The sequence below is a fragment of the Heptranchias perlo genome, chromosome 32 (genome assembly GCF_035084215.1).
Source record: "Heptranchias perlo isolate sHepPer1 chromosome 32, sHepPer1.hap1, whole genome shotgun sequence".
In the NCBI taxonomy this organism is placed as follows: domain Eukaryota; kingdom Metazoa; phylum Chordata; class Chondrichthyes; order Hexanchiformes; family Hexanchidae; genus Heptranchias; species Heptranchias perlo.
Window position 1 is genome coordinate 14,400,252 of NC_090356.1, and position 22,167 is coordinate 14,422,418.

Consider the following 22,167-nt stretch of genomic DNA (forward strand, 5'->3'; position numbering starts at 1 on the left):
ATATCACTTACAGCCCACATTAAATTGAATCCCAGACTGAACACAAAACCTCTTATTGCCACCTGAAGCGTCAGTCCTCGTACGCTTGTTTCTAAAAGGTCTAATTTGTTTTCGGAATTCAGTCAAGAAGCTTTTAGTCTAACAATTTTATTTTAAAATTCACAAGCTTTCGGAGGCTTCCTCCTTCCTCAGGTGAATTCATTCACCTGAGGAAGGAGGAAGCCTCCGAAAGCTTGTGAATTTTAAAATAAAATTGTTGGACTATAACTTGGTGTTGTAAAATTGTTTACGATTGTCAACCCCAGTCCATCACCGGCATCTTCACATCAAGAAGCTTTTAGGTTTCAGAAGCCAACTCTGGGTGTCATCCAATTACATTCTGTCAAACTGTCAGCTAGGGTCCAATCATGAAATATATGTCTTAACTGCATTTTGATGGACAAAGTACTTGCTGTGTATTGCCAAGCTAACATGCTTTCATCCTCACACCTCACAAACTCACCTGTAGACGAAGAGCTGCCAACATTCAAATTTAATAAAATGTCTTTTATGTTTATATTGTATCGTGATTTCACCCCAAATTAAGTTATTTTGCGTTTATCCGTTGAATTCCAAATGGATACTTAAGTCATGTATTTCCGTGTCCCCAATTTTCACCCACTCTCTGTTGAAGGTGCTGGTCAATACTAGATTCGTGGGGTCCATGGGTCCCACCAATCCCTCCAGTACCTCGCCCAAATACTCATTTTGTGTGTGCAGACAGTGAGATGGCTCAATATCATATAGGGGGTAGTCCCTTTAAAATCTGAACCATTGGGGATTTAAATAACTTTCAGTGAAGCCCATTTAAAGCAAACACCTCTAAATCTGGAATATTCACAAGTTTAGTTCAATTTATTCCCCTTTGCAAACTGTGGATGACGCAACGGCTATCACCACTCCTGGTTAACTTCGTACATCCCCTTTTAAATAGGAGCTGCTCTGAAATAGGTTGGAGCTCCTGGTGCTGCGGAATTCACCCCGTTCATATTCCACAGCAGCAGTGCCAGCAAACGACCCGCAGTTATTGATAAAGTCGCCCCCACTTCTGGTTTCATTACTGATGGCTGAGCAAAGCTTATATAAACCAGCAATGCAAAAACCGAAAGCAACAATCACCTGTGCCCAGTGGCATCAGCCGTTTAAATTTTTTGGCAGGAGAACTGTTGGTCCCAGAAGAGCAGCTGAACATGGTGGTTCTCTCCTCCAGCTGCGTCATTCACACTGAAGTGCCACCGGTGAATTCATTTTGCCGCTTAGGACAGCAGCAGCTGCAACAATCGAGGGCTGATTTTAACCTTCAGCGCTGGTGGAGAACCAGTAGCGAGTCGGCCGCCCGTTATACACCCTGCCCGGTTTTCTACTCCACAAAGAGTGCGCACTGTTAAAAGAGGCAGAACTGGATAAAGAGACAGACCGAAAGAGAGCGTGCAGATAGGTTCAGGAAGGGAGAGTGCCTGTGGATAACCACGGGTGCAGGGCTGGGAGTGCGGTACAGATCCCCGAGTGCCAGTGAGGCTGAGCCCCGAATGTGGCGGAGGCGCAGAGCAACACGGAGAGCTGCTGAAAGAGGAAGAGAGGGAGTGCTGAGAAAGTCCTGAGCAGCTGAGAGGGAGAGAGGGAAAGAGACCAGAGAGAAAGAAAAAGCCCTGAGAGCAGCCAAGAGATGTAGGGCCCTGGGAGCCCCCAAGAGGAGAGAGAGTCTTGACAGAGAGAGACCCAATGTAAGACTAAGGACATAGGAACGGGGGTAGGCCATTCAGCCCCTCGAGCCTGCTCTGCCATTCAATTAGATCTGCACCTCACTCCAACTACCCACCTTCGCTCCATAATCCCATGATACCCTTTGTATATGTATAACTATAACCAAATTCACCATATCTGGAACTATAACATATAGGGTTCACACATGTATAGCTATAACATGTATTACACACAAACAGCTATGCTGTTTACAGCCGTGGGAAAAAAGTTTCAATGTGTAAAAAAACAAACTCTTGTTTCAATTTCAAACAGTGAGGGGGTGGCTCATATTAATAACTGTATGGAACAGTATAATCACTGAATCATGCCACTGATATAAACAGAAATGAAATTTAACCTTTACAAAATTTAATCTGCGTTCACAAACTCAATGAAAGCTTCTTGTTTGACTCCTGGTTGACCGTCCAGCCCTAAAAATGGCAGTGGTTTAAAAAATGAATGTGGTACCCAAGTAGTGCACTGTGTCCTGACCAGAGGGCCAGGAATGCTCTTTGACTGAGTTCCCATTACTGCAAAGAAAAAGAAAGTTTCGAGTCAGTTGGCAAATCTAGTGGGATTTTCCCAAGTATCCCAGTGGGTCAGTATGCCCCTGGCTTACCCAACGTCTTTCGGATGAGACGTCTGCCCTCTCAGGTGGTGCAAAAGATCTCCCGGTACTATTTCGAAGAGCAGCAAGGGAGCCCTCCCCGGTGTCCTGACCAACATTTATCCCTCAACCAACATCAATAAAACAGATTATCTGGTCATTATCACATTGCTGTTTGTGGGACCTTGCTGTGTGCAAATTGGCTTCTGCGTTTCCTACATTACAACGGTGACTGCACTTCAAAAATACTTCATTGGCTGTAAAATGCTTTGGGACGTCCTGAGGACGTGAAAGGCACTATACAAATTCAAGTCTTTCTTTCTTTCTTTACAAGCCACTCAGTGCATTCCTATCACTTGAAAGCATAAACTTATACGAATCTATAAATCAAAGTAAGCATCAAAGGGAAAGAGCAAGGTGGGTCTGTCACTCTGTGTAAGTAGATATTTTGCTTTAATAACTGTCTGCAGAATGTATTATTGGTATGAAATATGATCCTGTACTCCCAGCAGGGAGCTATGTTCGCAGCGAGCATGGGTTGTGGAATCACAGCCCTATCTCCAAACGGTGCTCCCTTTGAGCATGCCTCTGCCACTGGATCGCTGAATTAATCCTATGGGGTTGATACAAGACTTTAAGGTTATTAAAGGTTAGCTGAATAATGAGAGTAAGCTTCTACTTGTAAATATCAGATTCACTTATCTCATTTAAATGATTATATGCTTGACTGCAAATCAAAAATGCAAACAGTTTAAGAAATAATTGGTATTATTTTAGTTGTGGTTAATCAACCTTTCAATTGATATTTTAGTAAATTACAAGAATTTTGAAATAATACATAATTCATAGATGCACAAATCCTGCATTGGGAAGTTTATGCACTTGGAGAAATTCCCACGGTGCTCTAAAATAGCAGCAACACGGACTCCCTGCGCCAAGACTCCACAATCTACTAAAAGCTGCTAGGATTTTGCCAATGTCAATCCCACAGTCCCTGGAGGCACTGAACAAAGGCGTTCATCAAACAGGAGAGGATGGGAGCAAGCCACAAAACTTTTGCTTCAATAGCTACACACTGGGTGCCTCAAACTTACTGTTAGCTTTGGGCAGGAGTTATCTAATCTAATGAGTAGGCGCAGAAGAACAGCGCGTGTGAAGAACACTTTGTTAAAGTGCTTTAATGGCGGTCAAGATTAAATCATCTGCTAATTTTTGTTGGCAAGCGATGAGAAGCAGATTCTGACTGGGTGAGAAGTACTGTCTATGTAAACACAGATGGTTGGCATGAATGCATAAACATGATTGTTGACCAGTGGGTCATCAACAGCGGTCTGCACAAGGCAGGTTCCAGATCAATTCTCCCTTCTCCAAACAACCTTGTCGTGTGCTTCTTTCTTCAATTCTCCAAACAACCTCCCATTCTTCAGGTGGTCCAGGAGCATCCTTTCTTCCACCCACCCTCTTGGTCTTTTTCCTTCCACCCATCCATCAATCTCCTCTTTCAACATCCCATCCCCTCTCAGCACACACCTAATCCAATTAATTTTCCCTTTTACATCAATCAAACTACGTTCTTCTGGTATCATTGTCCACACCTCCTCATTATTTTTCTTATCTGTCCACTTTATTTTCTCCATGCGTCTCCAAACCCACATCTCAAACCTGTTTACAAGCCTGACCTCCTCTTTCCTCAGCGTCCATGTTTCAGCTCCACACTCCATACCAAACTCTTCACCAATCTTTTCTTCAGTTCTCTACTCAGTTGTCCAGTCAATATCCTCTTTGTCCTATTAAATGCAACTTTTCCCATTGTAATCCTAGCTCTCACCTCCTTGGCACGTCTGCCACCTTCAGCCATTCTACTTCCCAGATATTTATATTGTCTCACCTGATCCAACCGTTCCTCGTTTATTAAAATGCTCATTCTTTCACCTGCATTCCTAGAAACTTTCGTAACTTTTGTCTTACCCACGTTGATTTTCACTGCATAGTCCACTACTGCAATAACTGTGGTCCGTTCATGGTACTTGCTACCAACGCCAATGCCCGCTACCCTGGACCAGTGGGTATTTAAGATTATTAAAAGCCTTTGGCAAGCAGAGTACATGACAATGACCCCTCTCTGAAAGTTACACAGTGACCCCTGCTGAAGGCATGTGCACTGGGTGAAGACTGGATTGGGCTTGGTTGTGGTGCTGGCCCCAATGTATAATAGGCCTTAAATACTCAGTGTCCAGGTTCACACATGATGGCTACTTGGGCCAGTTACTGCGAGATGCCCATTGCCCATGGAACCAGATCCCAGGATAAGTCAGCACCTTCATTAGAAGGGGGGACAAAATTAGAGAGAAACAAAAAAAAAGTAGGTCTTTGTTGTAGCAAAAGTGCTGAAGCTAGCAAGCTCACTTCTGTCATTATTGAAAAATGCCTGGAAATGGTAAGACAGCCCATTTTGGATCTCAGTTTTTAAGGATATATTTAAAGTCATGCATTCTGCCCTTACATTTATGTATTTCCATTATAAATTGCTATGAACACATTTATAATGGGAGTTGCCTATATAAACTTGTTGCTGTAATTATACCCTCCCACCAGTGTTGGCACTGCAGTGTCTTCACTGGGGGAGTGTGCAATTATAACATGACAACTTTACAAGGCCAGTTTCCATTATATACTGTGGACATAGGAATTTATATACATATAAAAGTATATATACATATTATCAATCTAATCATTGTAAAATACAGATCTGATGACTATAAATCAGTTTTGGAGTTGGGAAGGAATGCTGCTGTAAAAGAAATTTGGAGGAACAAATAATTCAATCTTACAATAATTAGAAGGACGATCAGATTGTGCTTTTCCCCTCTGTGACATGAGGTTTCTCTGTGCAATCTGATCCACTTGTCAAATCCCTTTTATCAGCTGCCACCCACGTTTTTTTTTGAGTTCCTGACTGATGAGTTGGGTTCATGACCTGCTCCCAGTTGCTGCTGAGCTGATCTTCAGCAGGATGCCAGGAACTGGGTTGTCTCATTTTCTGTTGTTCCCTCCCTCCCTGTGGGATAAATCATTTTTCCCCTCTTACACCTCTTCCTGACCCAAGCTCAGCGTGCGAGAATGGTAATACTCTGCGTGTCCTTAAGCCACCCCACGCACTTGAGTGTATGTCATCGATAAGTTATTAAAAGAAAGAAGATTTGTGTTGTGTTTTTTATGTCCTCAGAACATCTCAATTTGGTTTGTAGCCAATGAATTACTTTTAACATTTTGTGAGCAAACACAGCAGCCAATTTGTGCACAGCAAAGGCCTACAAACTATACAGACCAGAAAGGTGCCAGGTTCAATCCGGGGCCGGTGCTGAATTAGCTGATCTCTGCCTCAGTGGCAGCGACCGCAGAATTTCTAGGCTATATAGAGGGAAAAATAAAATTAGCCAAGGTTCCGTCCTCCGATCGCTGCTTGGTCACTTCCACTTCCAAGTGTGGACAGGATTAAGTTTACACCGAGGAATGAAAAACTAAACGTATTTTACATAAAATGTCTCTATTAAGTGCCACCCTGACTGCAATGTTAGAAGAAACAATCCAAGGGGTCAGGTAGCAAACTCTCAGGCCTCGTTTTGGCAGTGTGTGGTCCGAGCTCCTAGAGTGCCTTTCCACCTTGCGGTTCACCACTTCATCCAGTACCCTTCAGATAAACACTGCAAGGTATTCATTATTCTCCAGTTCATGTGAATGTTTTCAACACTGACTGAAAATGCAAAGTGCACCCTTTCCAAAATGAAGGGCCTTTAATCACACCTGTGAATCTTCAATGAAAATGTAAATAAAAAATGCAGTATGGATTTTGGATGATGAGTTTTGTCCGCATCCGCATTCTTATTGAAAATCCTATCGGTTGTGGTGTTAGGATTCCTAAATTATGCATCAGTGTTATAATAAAAGCCTGAAGTCAGTTTAAAGTTCACCAACCCTTGCCACCACCCTCTATTTGTCATCAATAAAGCTTGCCATGGATTGATTCCTCAAACAACAAAACAGAGCTTTTCTATTGTTTAAAAAAAAATATTGCCTGCTTACTCTTCTGAAGCCACTGACTCGTGTGGGCTACAGTTCCACGGGCACTGGCCGCACGCCAGTACCATGCCCGAGCTGTGCGTTTAAACAGTGAGTTTAGAGGCTATTCAATCAATTTGGGGGGGAATCGCAACCAAGTCCGATCCTGCCCTTGCTCCATGTCCGCCCGTGCATTTTCCTGGATTGCAAGCAGGAGCCAGAGTAATGGCTGGCATTTTCCTCGTTAACCCAGGGTGCGGAGGCTAATTGTAGCACTCGTACCACGGCCACAGTCGAGATCATCATGGTGCAGACATTGAAACCGGGACCTTTGTGGTTTCGGGGAAGCTTTCCGACATCTACGAACCACCATGAGGAGGACATTTTGATACGCTTGAGATGACGGTTATTTCAGTTTATCACAGAGAGGGAATGATTACTATACAAATATGTGGGATGGACAAAAATGATAAATGACACCAAAACAGAGGCTAAGACAGCATTCTTTCCGTGTTAGCTAAAGTATTCAGAGTACTGAATTTCTCTTTTTAAGCATTTTTCCCTTCCGTTCCAATCTGTGGATTCTCTGTGCCACACATCAGTCCCAGGGAAGAGGTCATCTAGATGCCCTGCCAGTGTCTGCAGTCAGCTGCCGGGAAGTGCCAATATAACTTGAAATAAAGCAATTATCCAGGGTCAGGAAATAGTCCGCCACTTTAAATTTTCTGCAGTTGCGCTGATACAATACCTGTGGCCTGGGGTTTTATGCTTGACAATTATTTTGCTTTTATTGGGCGAGTACTGGAATTTTCTTGAAATACATCTATTATACATTAACTCACATCAAAAACATTCTCATCTACTTACTCAGAAGTTGAAGATTTTTATCCACTTTTCGTTCTGGCACAGTTGGCTAATGCCAGGCCCAGTGTGATTCCAGGTCACATTGATCAGGGAAGGTTCCAGTTTTAATCCCTATTCCCTGATCTCATTTGGGCCACTGATGAGGTCAATACAATTAGGTCAGGCCCTGAGGCTATAAAGAGGAAAGAAATAAGCCAGTGGTTCCACTCCTGCTCCCTCTCTACTGGGTACAGTAGTGTAGTGGTTATGTTACTGGACTGGTAATCCAGAGAACGTGAGTTCAAATCCCATCATGACAGTTTGAGAATTTGAATTCAGTTTAAAAAAATCCGGAGATTAAAAAAAAATTTAAGCTGTTGGATTGTCGTAAAAACCCAATGATCTTTAGGGAAGCAAACCTGCCGTCCGTACCCAGTCTGGCCTCTTTGTGGCGCCAGTCCCACACCAACGTGATTGACTCTGAAGTGGCCCAGCGAGCCACTCAGTTGTATCAAACCACTGCAAAGAATACCATCATCTCTGGGCAACTAGAGATGGTCAATTAAGTGCCTACTTTACCAGCGATGCCCACACCCCGAGAATGAATTTAAAAAAAAAGAATCCTGCTGAAAAGTGCGCTTGCTGGGTGTCGCCTGAGGGCAAGATTTGGCTCTGTTGTGAAGCCCCCTACAGTTGAATAGCCTACCAATATTCATTGGTTAGGCCCCTGCATGATAAACAGCCACTTGGGTGAGATCCTGGAGGATTAGGGTCATGGAGCCATAGCCAATGAGCTAGTGTCAAAGTGCAGAGGAGGGAGGCGGGGGAGAACTGAAGCCCAGAGTTTTATTGGAGACATGGGGTTGGGGGGTTGACTTTGCTACTGGGCAGCCTCGGTGGCTGGTCACAGATGTCGGAGAATTGCGGGCAGTGTCTCTGCGATTTCCCGACCCGTGCAGACGACAGGTGAGGTTCCTTGCTAGATGCAGGCCTTCGGAAAATTGGGCGCACATTATACAGAGAGGGTCCGTTAGCACTAACACTGCTATAAAATCATAGAATCATACAGCACAGGAGGCTATTCGACTCAAAGTGCCTGTGCCGCTCTTTGAAAGAGCTATCCAATTAGTCCCAATGTCCCTGCTCTTTCCCCATAGCCCTGCAATTTTTTCCTCTTCAAGTATTTATCCAATTCCCTTTTGAAAGTTACTATTGAATCTGCTTCCACCACCCTTTCAGGCAGAGCATTCCAGATCAGAACAACTCGCTGTGTAAAAAAATTCTCCTGGTCTTCCCTCTGGTTCTTTTGCCAATTATCTTCAATCTGTGTCGTCTTGTTATCGACCCTCCTGTCAGTGGAAACAGTTTATCTATCAAAACCCTTCATAATTGCTCTCAACTCCTCCCCAATAATCCAGTGTCTGAAATATCTACTTTTCAAACAGACTGAAACGTTTATATCTCTGTCTTCACTTCATGATTTTAGTTGGCTTTCTGTGTGTTTCAGCTTACAAAACAGGCTCAATCTTGGTAATCTTTCTGCGTACAGAGGAAGCTATTCTTAAACATGGAAATCCCACTCAGAATTGCGGTCCTGACAATTGCTGGGCTTCTGTGCCGGAGGTGATAATACAGGAGCAGATGATGTGCGTGTAGTCTTGGGGTCTAATTGTATTCCACCAATATCAGATCCAGCAGGCAGCCAGGCTCATCAATAAATCATTCATATTTCACTCTTTCCCCCTAGCTCTGTCCCTTGGGACTGCACAGGGCCACAATGCATGTGTTTTCTCCTGATGGTGCTGTACAATTCACACTATGAACATAGCAATTTAACAAGTTATGTCAAGAGACTTGTTCATTCTGCACAACTAATGTGTTCCTTCTGAATGAAACAAAAAAAATATATATTTCATTGAAAACGCTATACATTTAGTTCTCTTGTTTGTTATTCAAGCCCTCCCTGCCCCAATTTTCTTTATTCCTTTCACAAAGGCACTAACTCGTGCTGAAATATGGTTCCATGGGCACTGGCTGCCTTCTCGTACCTCACCCAAGTCGGCATTGTCTACGTGTGTGCCTAAACAGCGAGTGTTGGAGGGCTGCTAGTCTGTGGAGGTCATTACCACAGATCCCAATCATGTCCAGACGTACTCACTTTCCAGGAAAAGTTACTAGATAGCACTCAGGAATGAGAAACCTCGCCCACTGGAACAGGAGTAGCCCATTCAGCCCCTCAAACATGTTCACGGAATCATAGGAGGAGGCCATTCGGCCCATTGTGCCTGTACCGGCTCTTTAAAAGAGCCATCCAATTAGTCCCACTCCCTTGCCTTTTCCCCATAGCCCTGTAACTCTTTCCCCTTCAAGTATTTATCCAATTCCCTTTGAAAGTTATTATTGAATCTTCTTCCACCACCCTTTCAGGCAGTGCATTCCAGGTCATAACAACTTGCTGCGTAAAAAAAATCGTATCTCGCCTCTGGTTCTTATCTTAACTCTATTTACCTGCCTTGGTTCCATATCCCTTAATAACCTTACCTAAAAAATATCTATCAATCTCAGTTTTAAAATTTTCAGTTGACCCCCAGCCTCAACAGCTTTTTTTTGTGGGGGGGGGGAAAGAATTTTCCAGATTTCCACTACCCTTTGTGTGACAAAGGGCACACACTTCTACCATGCCCTACCAAGTCAGAAACTCAGGCTAATTACAGCACTCCTCTTGCCACTCCAGCTGAGACCAGCTAACTTAGCATTTCCCAGGAGTCAAGCCTGGTACCTCCCTGGATGGCTCAGTTCTACAACGGGCAGCACATGTGTCAATCGAGCTATCTGAGGAACTATAGTGAATGTTTCTACATCCACATGACATCAAGTTCACTGGCTCTAATTTGGCTAAAAGTTGACACTGTTAATAGCATGGTACAGATGCTGTTACAAATGACGCATTACTGTGATTTTGATGGTGTGGGCAGCTGCTTTGAATGGGACATTATTGCCGCGGCACTACCTGCCACAAGACGTCAGGCTCCTTCAGAGGCCAAGTCTTGACAGTGCCAGCCGCCATGTTTTCCAGCTGCGGTGGCCCGAGTGCTCAGCCCACCCATTCGCACCTGCAATGCAGTTTTCCTATTGTAGGCCGGTATGGACCTTCCCCAGCCAACCACGTACACACATGGTTACTGTCTTGACCTCAATTTTTGTCTGAATATGCTTCTGTGAAGCGCCGTGGGAGGTTTTTCTACATTAATTCACTATATAAACATAAATGTTGCTGTTTGCCTGTTACTGCTGCTGTTGTGGGATCCCACCATGTAATCTAAACGAGGCAGACTGCTCAGCACTGGCACTCAACACTACTGAAGAGCCATTTCAAATGAAAGTGAGTCCGTGATATGAATGTAACATTAATAATACGTGGCTACGTCCATTGCTTTTATTTGCGTCAGTGAAAAATATATTTTGCAATGACAAATTGGTACATCTATTTTCTTCCTGGGATGCAGGATATCCCCCAAATATAGCAGGGAGACCCTGTTGTACGAGGCTGGTGCCACACTTTAAAGTACTTTTTATATTCTGTACCAATCGATATTTGTGGAATTCCTGATGCGGAAAGATTACTCACCTTTAGGATTGGTTAGATATCATTCCTTCAATGAGTAATGGGAAAAGTAAGTAACCCAACCAATAAGAGAGTTTTCTATAAATATGCCTCTTTCGGGCACCATCTCCAGTTGTTCCCGTCAATTTGCTCTTCTTGTTTTCGCCCTCCTTTCGTGAAGAGCCGTGAATCATGCTGGGTATAGTTCCATAGTTACTGGCAGCGTGACTGAGGGGCATCAGAGGGGAGCATCATCCTGTTCAAACCTGACATCTACAGACGTGCATCTCCAGCACAGTTCTGGTCCCCATTTTACAAAAAGGATATAGAGGCATTGGAGAAGGTGCAAAAAAGATTTACAAAGACAATTCCAGAACTGAGAGGCTATACCTATCAAGAAAGACTGAACAGGCTGGGGCTCTTTTCTCTAGAAAACAGAAGGCTGAGGGGTGACCTAATAGAGGTCTTTAAATTATGAAAGGGTTTGATAGGATAGATGTGGAGAAGATGTTTTCACTTGTTGGGGAAACCAAAACTAGGGGCCATAAACATTAGATAGTCACTAATAAATCCAATAAAGAATTCAGGAGAAACTTCTTTACCCAGAGAGCGGTAAGAATGTGGAACTCACTACCACAAGGAGTAGTTGAGGCGAATAGCATAGATGCATTTAAGGGGAAGCTAGATAAACACATGAGGGAGAAATAAATAGAAGGTTGATAGGGTCAGATGAAGAGGGGTGGGAGGAGGCTCGCATGGAGCATAAACACCGACATAGACCAGTTGGGCCGAATGGCCTGTTTCTGTGCTATAAAGTTCTATGTAATTCTATGCATGGTCATTGTACAGTGATCAGGTGCACAAATCCTCCCTCGCCCAGGGGCACTGAGGGGAATGACCTTAGTTGAGATCAGCCAATTCAGAACAGACCAAGGATCAATCTGGGGACTGCAACCACATTTAATATGTGCGCAATCTTAACACTTTACAACAGAAAGCCCCAAGCGTACATAATGGCAAAAAAAAACACAGCATCAGATCTTCCTGAAGCCTGAAAGTTGGTACACAGATGTCAATTCTGTATTCTTTTCCTTCTCGGCATCAACCGGCACCGTTCCCAACCCTCTCGCCTACTTCTCGTGCTTACCTGCTGCACAGCTGCCAGACTCTGGAGCTGGGCGCTGCTCAGGTGCTGCTGCTGGAGTGCTGCTGTTTGCAGCATGAGGTGCTGCTGTTGGGCGGCATACATCTGCTGCAGGTATTGTGCGGCAGTGTTGGGCTGTCGGTGGAGTGCCTGCTGAATCACCTGGGTACAGGAGGGGGTGGGGAGAAAAAAAAATCAAATTAGCCTCTGCACCAAATTAAGCGATTACATAAATATACCTTTCACAGTGTAATGATTTAAAATTAAACCACGCTATTAAAAACTCGGAGGTATTATTTATCCAGATACCCAAGCTCTGGAATTCCCTCCCTAAACTTCTCCTCCTCTCCACCTCCTTTAAGACACTCCTTAAAACCTACCTCTTTGACCAAGCTTTTGGTCGCACGTTCTAACATCCCCTTATGTGGCTCGGTATCAAATTTTGTTTGATAATCGCTCCTGTGAAGCACCTTGGGACATTTTACTACGTTAAAAGGCGCTATATAAATGCAAGTTGTTGTTGATACTTACTGAGGTCTGTCAAGAAACGTTTTATAATCTTCAGTATTAAATCGACATACTCTATTAGTACTTTGATATACATGTTTAACAGGTGGGAGACACTGTCTGTTAAGTACCCTGAAGGTTCTGCTTTGAATTCATCAATATCTATATTTCAACAGGCCTTGTTACGACAAAATGTGAAACTTACAAACGAAGAAAAACAATTATTTGGATTTTTTGATTCTACGATCAGTTCTACTTTAGGAGGCTGAAGTCCAATAGCTTCTGATAAATTCTCCCCTCCCTCGCCAATTTTTTCCCCTTTTCTGTTCTCCTCTGCTGAAGATGCAGAGTCTCGCTGAACGTCTCCATGATGCCAGTAGCCCTGTGGTACCTAACCTAATCCCCAATCCTCAAACGTGAACCTAGATCGGTTACTCGACCCGACCCACTTCTTGCCACCACCTGACGTCTGTACGCTCTTCGGAGTAGGGCTCACTGGATAATGATCGGGAGCAGGAAACCTAGCTGTTTTCTTCCTTCCTTTTTAGCCCAAGGGCACTGTCGGGTCCTGCTGCACCCCTGGCAGAGATCAACAAACTCAGCACTGACCGGAAATGAAACCTGGGACCTTCCTAATCTGGGTCAATGACACACACAGAGCATTGCACTTGCTACCACTCCCAGTAGTGGACATCCTTGACATTCCATTTAACCCAAGCTGAGTTTTCTGTTCCACGTCCTGTACCTTACCAAGATCGCCTTCTTTGCACCCCTGTAAACATTGCCAATGTACGCCTCTATTTTAGCCCCTTTGGTGTCAATCTTCATCCACGCCTACATCTCCTCAAAGATGAATTTCCAAAACGTTCTCTTTGGCAGCATCTCTTCACAAGCTCCAGCTAATCCAGAACTCTGAAACCTGACTCCTCTCCTTTACAAACTCCCCACATCCTCGCCCAGGTCCTTGTGCCTCAGTAAATTGACTTGAAGACTACCCTCCTTATTTTCAAATCCCCCACAGCCTCGTCTGGCCTAATTAGATATTCTTCTCCAGCCCGCACCCTCTGTTCCTCCGACTCTGAACTGCTGCTGTTCCTTATTCCCTCCACTCCACCATTAGAGGCCAATATTTCAGCCATGATGCCCCAGCCTCTGGGACTCTCGTCCAAAATCATTTTGACTTGCTGTATTCTCTTTGTGACATGAAAAACCTCTCTCTTCTCATTGACCTTTCTCTCCGACCATGCCTTTGGTCTCCCTCCCAAGTTCCTTTACTTCTTGCACAATGTCCATTTCTCTCCTGTAAACAACTCAGATATGGTAGCCATCGATCAACTGAATTTCTGAAGCTGTGTGGAAAAGACATTGGAGTCGAGTTTCCGCTCGTTAAAATCAGTGCAATCTGGGCGGAATTGGCCGAACCAGCGCAAAAGATTGGGGAATTTTAAATGTGAGTAATGTCCAAAACCACTTACACTTGTGCTTTCTGCGATCTTTTACGCTGGTTCAAGATTCAATTCGCCCGAATCAGGCCCCGCCCACAAAACTGGCCACACCCACAGGTCGAAATTGTGAGAATGCACTGGTTTGGGAAGGCTCTTCAAATTGCACTCATTTTCTTAGGCGCACAGTTTTGGAATTTTTCTTATATCAAAAAATATTTGATTTTTAAAAAATTCGTTCATGGGATGTGGGCATCGCTGACATGGCCAGCATTTATTGCCCATCCCTAATTGCCCTTGAGAAGGTGGTGGTGAGCCGCCTTCTTGAACCGCTGCAATCCATGTGGTGAAGGTTCTCCCACAGTGCTGTTAGGTAGGAAGTTGCAGGATTTTGACCCAGCGACGATGAAGGAACGGCGATATATTTCCAAGTTGGGATGGTGTGTGACTTGGAGGGGAACGTGCAGGTGGTGTTGATCCCATGTGCCTGCTGCCCTTGTCCTTCTAGGTGGTAGAGGTCGCGGGTTTGGGAGGTGCTGTCGAAGAATCATTTATTTACTAAGAAACTGACTAGTGTACACCAACTAAACTAATAAATGGTTCAGTATAGTTTTTGAAGTCATTTTCAGTGATTTTAAAATCAGGTTACTCACAGGTGGAGGACTGGACACCATTTTACATTTGTGATTAAGTAAATGAATTTTAGCAGGAACTTGAAACCTAACCAGCCCATTTTGTGCACAATGTCTCCATTGGGCCCAAAGTGGAAACTCTACCCCAAAGTATCCATTTTCTGTGAGGAGAGCTATGTAAATTGTTGACTGCCAGCTGGCAGTTGGTTCAATTAGTTCCTATACAGAGAGCCCTCTGAGGGTGGTATTTTAGAAGTTACAATTTACAAAGTTTTAAGCAAAATGTTCTTCATGGCAAAAACCACAGTTGCCTGAGCTTTTCTTGGTGGCTGTATGAGGCATGGGTGAGGTGGGACATCTGAGATATGGGCTCAAAATGTTAGATTTGGTTTGTTTAGATTTTGTTTTCTTTCCAGCCTCAGCAGCATGGATTCTAGTTCTTTTGATTATTTCCACAAAAAAAAATGGCTTCTTCGAGCCAACCAATCCAATGTTTCTTTGAGGTGATTTTACATTGCAGGAGTGTCGTGGACCCCGGTTACAGTAGTCTCCCTCAATTGGCTGCATTCTGCAGTGTAAACAGGTCCACGCTCCAGGAACCAATGGCATCATAAACCTACGATTCTGGTGTCAGGGCATGGGAGCCAGTTTCGAGTTACTTAAAGTTCAGGAAGTCGCTCGTGCTCGTTTGTACTCTGTGGGGCTCCATATAAAAGCTCTTTTCAGCCAAACCTAATATCTTACTTACCCAATACCAACACATGCACAGTTCTGGCAACAGTCAGAGTTTGTGATCAAGTCTGGGAACCCCAAGCTGATTATATCCTTCCCTCACCTGGAAATGCTGAAGCCAATTGTACTACCCCAGTTTCGGTCAATTAACTCGGCACAGATCAGGGATCAAACCTGGGGCCTCCCCTGTCCATATGATTGAGTTCCATGCAGAGAGTGAATTTATCAATTGAGCCATTGGGGAGTGCAGAAAGCAAGGATTTAATGTCTTGGGTCACTAAATATAAAAATGCTTTTGAATCTTACATATTTTTGATAAAGTGGCTCTCGCAAGGAACTAACCAACCCTCAACTGACCCTTCCCAGAAAGGTTAAGATGGCAATAGGCCGCGTTTTTTTTTCATGTCAAAGGTTGTATGAAAGAAATCAAAGGGAGAGCACAATCTGCCACTTTATCAGTGGGATCCTGTGATTTGTCACTTCTTTCTAAGCTGCAGGTCAAAGCCTATCTGGTAACTTTCCACACAGCAACAATCCTTCACCAGTTAACAAACAAAACTGACAGGCCACTTAGTGAAAACTATTTCCTCACAATTTGTGGAGACTAAAGGACTTTAAAAATGTTCTGACGTGTTGATTCAACAAGCCAGAAAAAAAACATGTGGCGGAGCAGTTTTGCGATCCCGCAGACTGCAAACTTTTGTCGGAAGGATTATATACATTTGTACTAACTAAAGCTCCTCACCCAGCCGCAAGCTGTATCCCTGTCCGCCACCTTCTGCTGATAACTTCACCGGGCATGTTGACTTTCGACTGCTTTACTGAGAGCTGTGCAAAAGCTCCGGTTACATTCCGGAATTCTGACCCCCGGTGAAAATATCTTTAAGGAACACCGCCCCTCTCGTCAGGTCCCGGTTCATGCTGGGACACCAGGGGTGTTGGATCGGCCTTCAGTATTTCAACCCTGTCGCCTTTGTTTACGTGTGAACCCAGACAGCGAGCGTCAGCAGGTTGTTGGACCTCAGGAGGGCCTCTCGGTAAAGTCTGGCCCGATCCATGTCGAGTATCCACGCTTTTTTCAGGAGGAGCAGTGGCTGATTTTTCCCCCCCCACAACAAAAACAACTTGAATTTATATAGCGCCTCAGAAGTAAAAACAAAAAATCATCCCAGAGGGGAGAGAAAGGGATAAGGGAAAGGATGCCCTAGCCCAAGGAGACTGGAGATAATGATAGAACATCTACAGCTACTCAAGTTACTTCAGCTTGCTCAGCACAGAGCCCGGGACCTCCATATACAGCTCAGTTTCATCCTGGGCAGGGAGTTACTAATTGAGCCGAAGGGTACAGAGTGTGAGATGGGGCTCGACCATTTTCCAGTACTCAGGGCAAAGCTACGACAAGTCTTACCGAACAGACAGAACTCTGTCTTTAACCGACAACAACATGATGTGAACTGTGACTTTAACGTGTCTTATTTCAGACATCCGCAGCAAATCGCATCCCGGTTCTTTGCGGACTAATGAAAGGAGCCCTGAAACCGCACATGGGAACTAACTCCGCGTGCTGCATTTACGCGAGACAGTCGCAGGCTACAGAAAGCAGCTCCATTACACCAGCTCGTCTCAAGCCATGGGAAATGCATTGTCCTGCAGCTGCACGCTATCACTTTAAATCAAAATGTGACCCTGTTCAAAACATCAGGCTCCAGCCTCCCAACAGATGCAGGCAGGCAGTGCAATTTGCCAAGTGATCCTTCACAGCACAGCCTCCTCATTATGAGCTGTAACACAATACTAAACAAAGACTTTAAAATAAATTGTCGTTTCTGCACAGTACCATGCACTAACCCCGGAGTGTTTGCTTTCGCAGTTTGCGACAGGATCTTACGCACAACTGAATTATATAGAAAATAAATGTAAATAGATTTTGCTGTAAATACCTTCTCTTAAAAACGTTTTGAATTATTAGTAACTGCAACCCGTTAATTTTTTTTTTAAACAGCACCATTCACTTTTCAATGCTGTAAGACATCAAATTCTCAATAGTTTTCACCAACCACAGCTATTATCTAGTTGACACAAAACAATATCCAAACAAGACTGAAAGATTGCAGGAGATATATTACTTACAACATAATACAGCAGAGGGGGAATCAAATCGGCACTGTTGAAAAGATCAAGTCTCTGCTTTGAGAAGTCTCTACACCCTCACTTTTTTACCCCTCAAATACAGAGCCCACTTTTAGGCGCCGTCATATCTATTTGCACAGTTACTGGTCTCCGTGTAACATTATACTCACAAAGGCCAGAATTTAAGGAGGGATCTGAGTCCTACCACAAAGCTATTGCCGGTTACTTCAGGAAAATCTGCCCTCTGCTTCACAGCACCAACTCAAATGCAAATCCCGCTGCCACAATGACTCGAATCTTTTCTTTTGTGCTAGAACGATTGTCAGCTATACAAGCCCTAGCGTATCCAGGCGACCAAACGTGGAGAGAGGGGTTTCTGAGCGCCCTCACTTGATCCAACAATAGAAAGGAAAAAATGCTGACCTCTGAACTGAATGTGGCCTGTCTAGGCCTCCTCAGCCCAAAGACAAAAATCAGATTTCTAAAATTGAAACAGTTCAATACTGGATGTTCTCTAAGTGGAAAATATGTTCACAATATTTAGGCATTTAATCACTGTAACCAGGCTTAGCCATTGACACACTGGTTCGAAGAAACAACAAAAAATCTAAGCATTTATCTAAAGGTCGTAGGTCACTGCGGGTAACCATAGTGATTGCTTTATACTGGGCCATCCATTACTCCACGCACACACATTAGGCTGATGAATGGGGGACCCATTTAAAAAGCAGCTCTAGGAAGTGTCCAGATCCTTTGTGTAGTGGTGACAGGTTTCATCCTTGGCTGTGAAGAAAGAGTCAGATGTCCAGGATAAGCACAGCACTGCATTTTTTTCAGCAATACGTACAGTTTTATCGACACGTTAAGATAATCTCCTTGCTGAACCGCCAGTACAACAGAAATGTTAGCAAATCTTCCAACCTGAGGAAAATTGTATGAGGGCGAAGACTGGGCCACATTTTCACTGGCTGGGAAATCAGCGGCTGCTTTAGGTCCCCAGAAGATTTTGGATGTGCTAGAAACACACACACACTGGCAAGTCAGAAAAGGAAAAAAGTTTTTGGGTGTATAATCTTCATCAGAACTGAAGAATTATTAATTTTCAGTTCTCGTGAAGATTATACACCCAAAATGCCTCCATTTATGAAACCTACAGTTTTATCAATTTGTCTTCCCATGTTTAAAATTTTGAATATCCAAGCCCTAATTCTATGCTCCTTTCTTTCTTTAAAAGTTTTACTTTAAGTATATATTTCCTCTCCTTATTCTTCCTTCCAAATTGTATCACCTCAAATTTCTCCACATTAAATTTCACCTGACATCTATCTGCCCAATCTTGTCAATGTCCTCCTGACAGAGGCTAACAGCCTCGTCACAATTAACCACACTCCTTATTTTTGTGTTGTCTGTAAATTTTCATATTGCGTCTCGTAACAACAACCTGCATTTATATAGCGCCTTTAAAATAACAACAACCCAAGGCGCTTCACAGGAGCGATTATCAAACAAAATTTGACACCGAACCACATAAGGAGATATTAGGAACAGGTGACCAAAAGCTTGGTCAAAGAGGTAGGTTTTAAGGAACGGCTTAAAAGGAAGAGAGATAGAGGTAGAGTGGTGGAGAGGTTCAGGGAGGGAATTCCAGATCTTAGGGCCTAGGCAGCTGAAGGCACGGCCTCCAATGGTGGAGCGATTAAAATCGGCAATGCACAAGAGGCCAGAATTGGAGAAGCGCAGAGATAATATTTAAAAAGAGAGCGAGAGGAGCAATGGTGGCAGCCCTGCATCATTGTTTACGTCCTACCAGTCTGAAAAATGTTAACCATTACTTCCTGTTTGGCGTCCTTTACCAACTGCCGACCCAAACTACCACACTCCCTTTAATAATGTTTACCTTCATTTTATCAGGAAGCCTCCTAAGTGGCATCTTATCAAATGCCTTCTGAAAATCCATATACACAATGAACACAGCATTTCCTTGGTCAATACACTGTTATTTTCTCACAGAACTCTATTAAATTTGTCAGGAACGACTTGCTTTTCACAGGTATACTGACTGTGCTTCATTATCCTATGTCTTTCTAGGAGATTATTAATTATACCTGGTATCATGGTCTCTAGAAACCTATCCGGGACTGCTGTTAGGCTGAGCTGATTTATCGTTTTATCCCTTTTTGATCAGAGGTGCTGCATTGACCGCCTTCCAGTCCTCCGGCACAACTTCCATATCCAAGGATTTTTTTTAAAAATTGTATTCCGAGCCTCTGCTATTTCCTCTCTGATCTCCATCAGAATTCGAGAACGCCTGCCACCACAGTCCAGTACCTTTTCCACTTCTGAGTTCCACCAATTTTTTTAGCGCTGCTTTCTTGTCGACAGTTATCCCCATTAATCCAGCTCCTCCTATTACACTCTTTTTCTGACTCTTCTTTCATTCTCCATAAGGTGATTTCCTTTTTCAACTCTAATCGGCCCCACCCTTTCTTTAGCTTGCGTGTTTATATTTGAAATATGTGAAGGTGGCAGGACAAGCTGAGAAGGCTGTTAAAAGAAGCATATGGGATCCCTGGCTTTATAAATGGAGGCAGAGAGTACAAAAGCAAGGAAGTTATGCTAAACCTTTGTGAATCACTGGTTAGGCCTCAGTTGGAGTATTGTGTTCAATTCTGGGCACCACACTTTGGGAAGGACGTCAAGGCCTTAGAGAGAGTGTAGAAGAGATTTACTAGAATGGTACCAGGGATGAGGCAATTCAGTTGTGTGGAGAGACTGGAGAAGCTGGGATTGTTGTCTTTAGAGCAGAGAAGGTTAAGTGGAGATTTAATAGAAGTGCTCAAAATTATGAAGGGTTTTGATAGAGTAAATAAGGAGAAACTGTTTACACTGGCAGGATGTTCAGCCATGATGCCCTGGCCATCATGGTGTGGGACAGGCTTGATGGATCAGCTGGTCTTTTCCTAACCATCAATTTAGTATGTTCCCCTTACTAAACTAAACTGTTTTCCACAACATAATGATTTAACCCCTCAAATATAACTTTAGGCCAACTGTACTTCAAGGCTGAACTGTGGGTGGTAGAGCAAAAATAATTTAGACTGTAAATAGGTTTTGGGGAGGTAAGAATGACTTATTTTCATCGACAGCAAGTGTTGCAAAGTGGTGAGCATTTCGTATTAAAAATATACGAGGCCTTGTGTCCTTCAGTATCAGTAGAGTGGGTCATATGTACCCTGAGTCAGTCATGTCACATGTTGCTTCAACAGATTTGCTCAGTTACAGTGATGGGGAACCACAGTCACATTTAGGCTGTATCATATCTGTGATAATTATCAAAAACTGTACCTCAGATCCTGGACCATGAGCAATGCCATGAGAGATCTACTAGTTCTACTTTTTTGGACTCTGAGGGAATCAAGGGATATGGGGATCGGGCGGGAAAGTGGAGCTGAGGTTGAAGATCAGCCATGATCTGATTGAATGGCGGAGCAGGCTCGAGGGGCCGTATGGCCTACTCCTGCTCCTATTTCTTCTGTTCTTACTAAAAGCCAAGTTCTGCATTGGCCAAAAAAAAAGCCAGTGATGCTCACAGACCAATGAAACATTTTGGGCATCTCCTTTTCAAATTGCTAAATGGAACATTATGTTCTCCCATTAAGAAGCTGCTATTGGACAGCAACAATATTTACAGAAAACAGTTCTCACCAAACAAGGCTGTGCTTGAATTACTGGATTGTGAGCCTGATGCCGACTAAACCCTCCTAGTGAGAGTTACAAGCATCGACACTGAGGTTTATGTTGCATTGCATTTGTTTCCCTAACAACGGTCTCCAGTGACTCATGACTTCTGGTCGATGATGTAATGTTGACTTGATGGAATAATTGCTATTAAGACAGGAATTCAGGCAGCATCATCTAACGTGCTGCCTGACACAATGTTTTCAAAAAACAAAATCCTCTCATTCTTCCACCTCCTCTCTTGAAGGCACTGACTCATGTTGGAGTACTGGTCTGTAGGTGCCAGGCGGCATGTGGTCCTCCTCCAAGTGGCCATTTGGCCTACACAATGTAACCATCTTAACAAAAATTATTCCCGCTATATATATGCAGGAGAGGTGGGCTGTGACCGGCAGGTTGTAACAAAGTCTATGAAAGAACACATTAGCCCTCGATCGTTCGACAGAATATTTCTACTCTCAGTTTTTTCTCCCTCCAAATCAAATATCATTTACTAGTACAGTACATCTCAATAGTATTCATCTATAAAATCAACAGAAGTGTAGCTCTCCTGATAGCTTAAGAGGCGAAAGACGTGAAGCCAGCTTTCCACTGCTTTGTGCTCAGGAACATTTAATTCCCGGGATCCATGACATTGGATCTTCACCGCTTTTGCGTTGCTCATCTCTTTCCTGGGGATTCCCCCGAAGGGGTAATGAAGCATTCACACATACAGTGGGCGCGAGCGTAGAAATCTCCTGCTAATATGGCCGTGCCTCCTACCTCGTGTTCCTGGGTCTGCAGCGGGTAGATATCCAATCAGAGGTCGTGCTCCAGCAAGTGGGCCTTAGGCCTTGCGCCCAGCCTCGCTCAGTTCGAAGGATCAGGGAAGGGAACAAGCGACATGCAGATGGAAGCCAAAAACAGCTCAGTCTCCTTTCTTTTTTCTCCAGGTGCTACTCTTTTTG

At 43.8% G+C, this 22,167-nt stretch overlaps 1 protein-coding gene across 5 annotated transcripts in view; it reads right to left on the reverse strand.

Moving 5' to 3' along the window:
- Positions 1–22,167, reverse strand: part of LOC137301053 (polyhomeotic-like protein 2) — a 215,984-nt gene that overhangs the window by 76,505 nt on the left and 117,312 nt on the right. For all 5 annotated transcript variants that reach the window (XM_067970442.1, XM_067970441.1, XM_067970440.1 and 2 more), the window contains exon 4: positions 12,043–12,201. In XM_067970442.1, the coding sequence (XP_067826543.1) occupies positions 12,043–12,201 (159 nt within the window). The remainder of the gene's footprint in view (positions 1–12,042; positions 12,202–22,167) is intronic.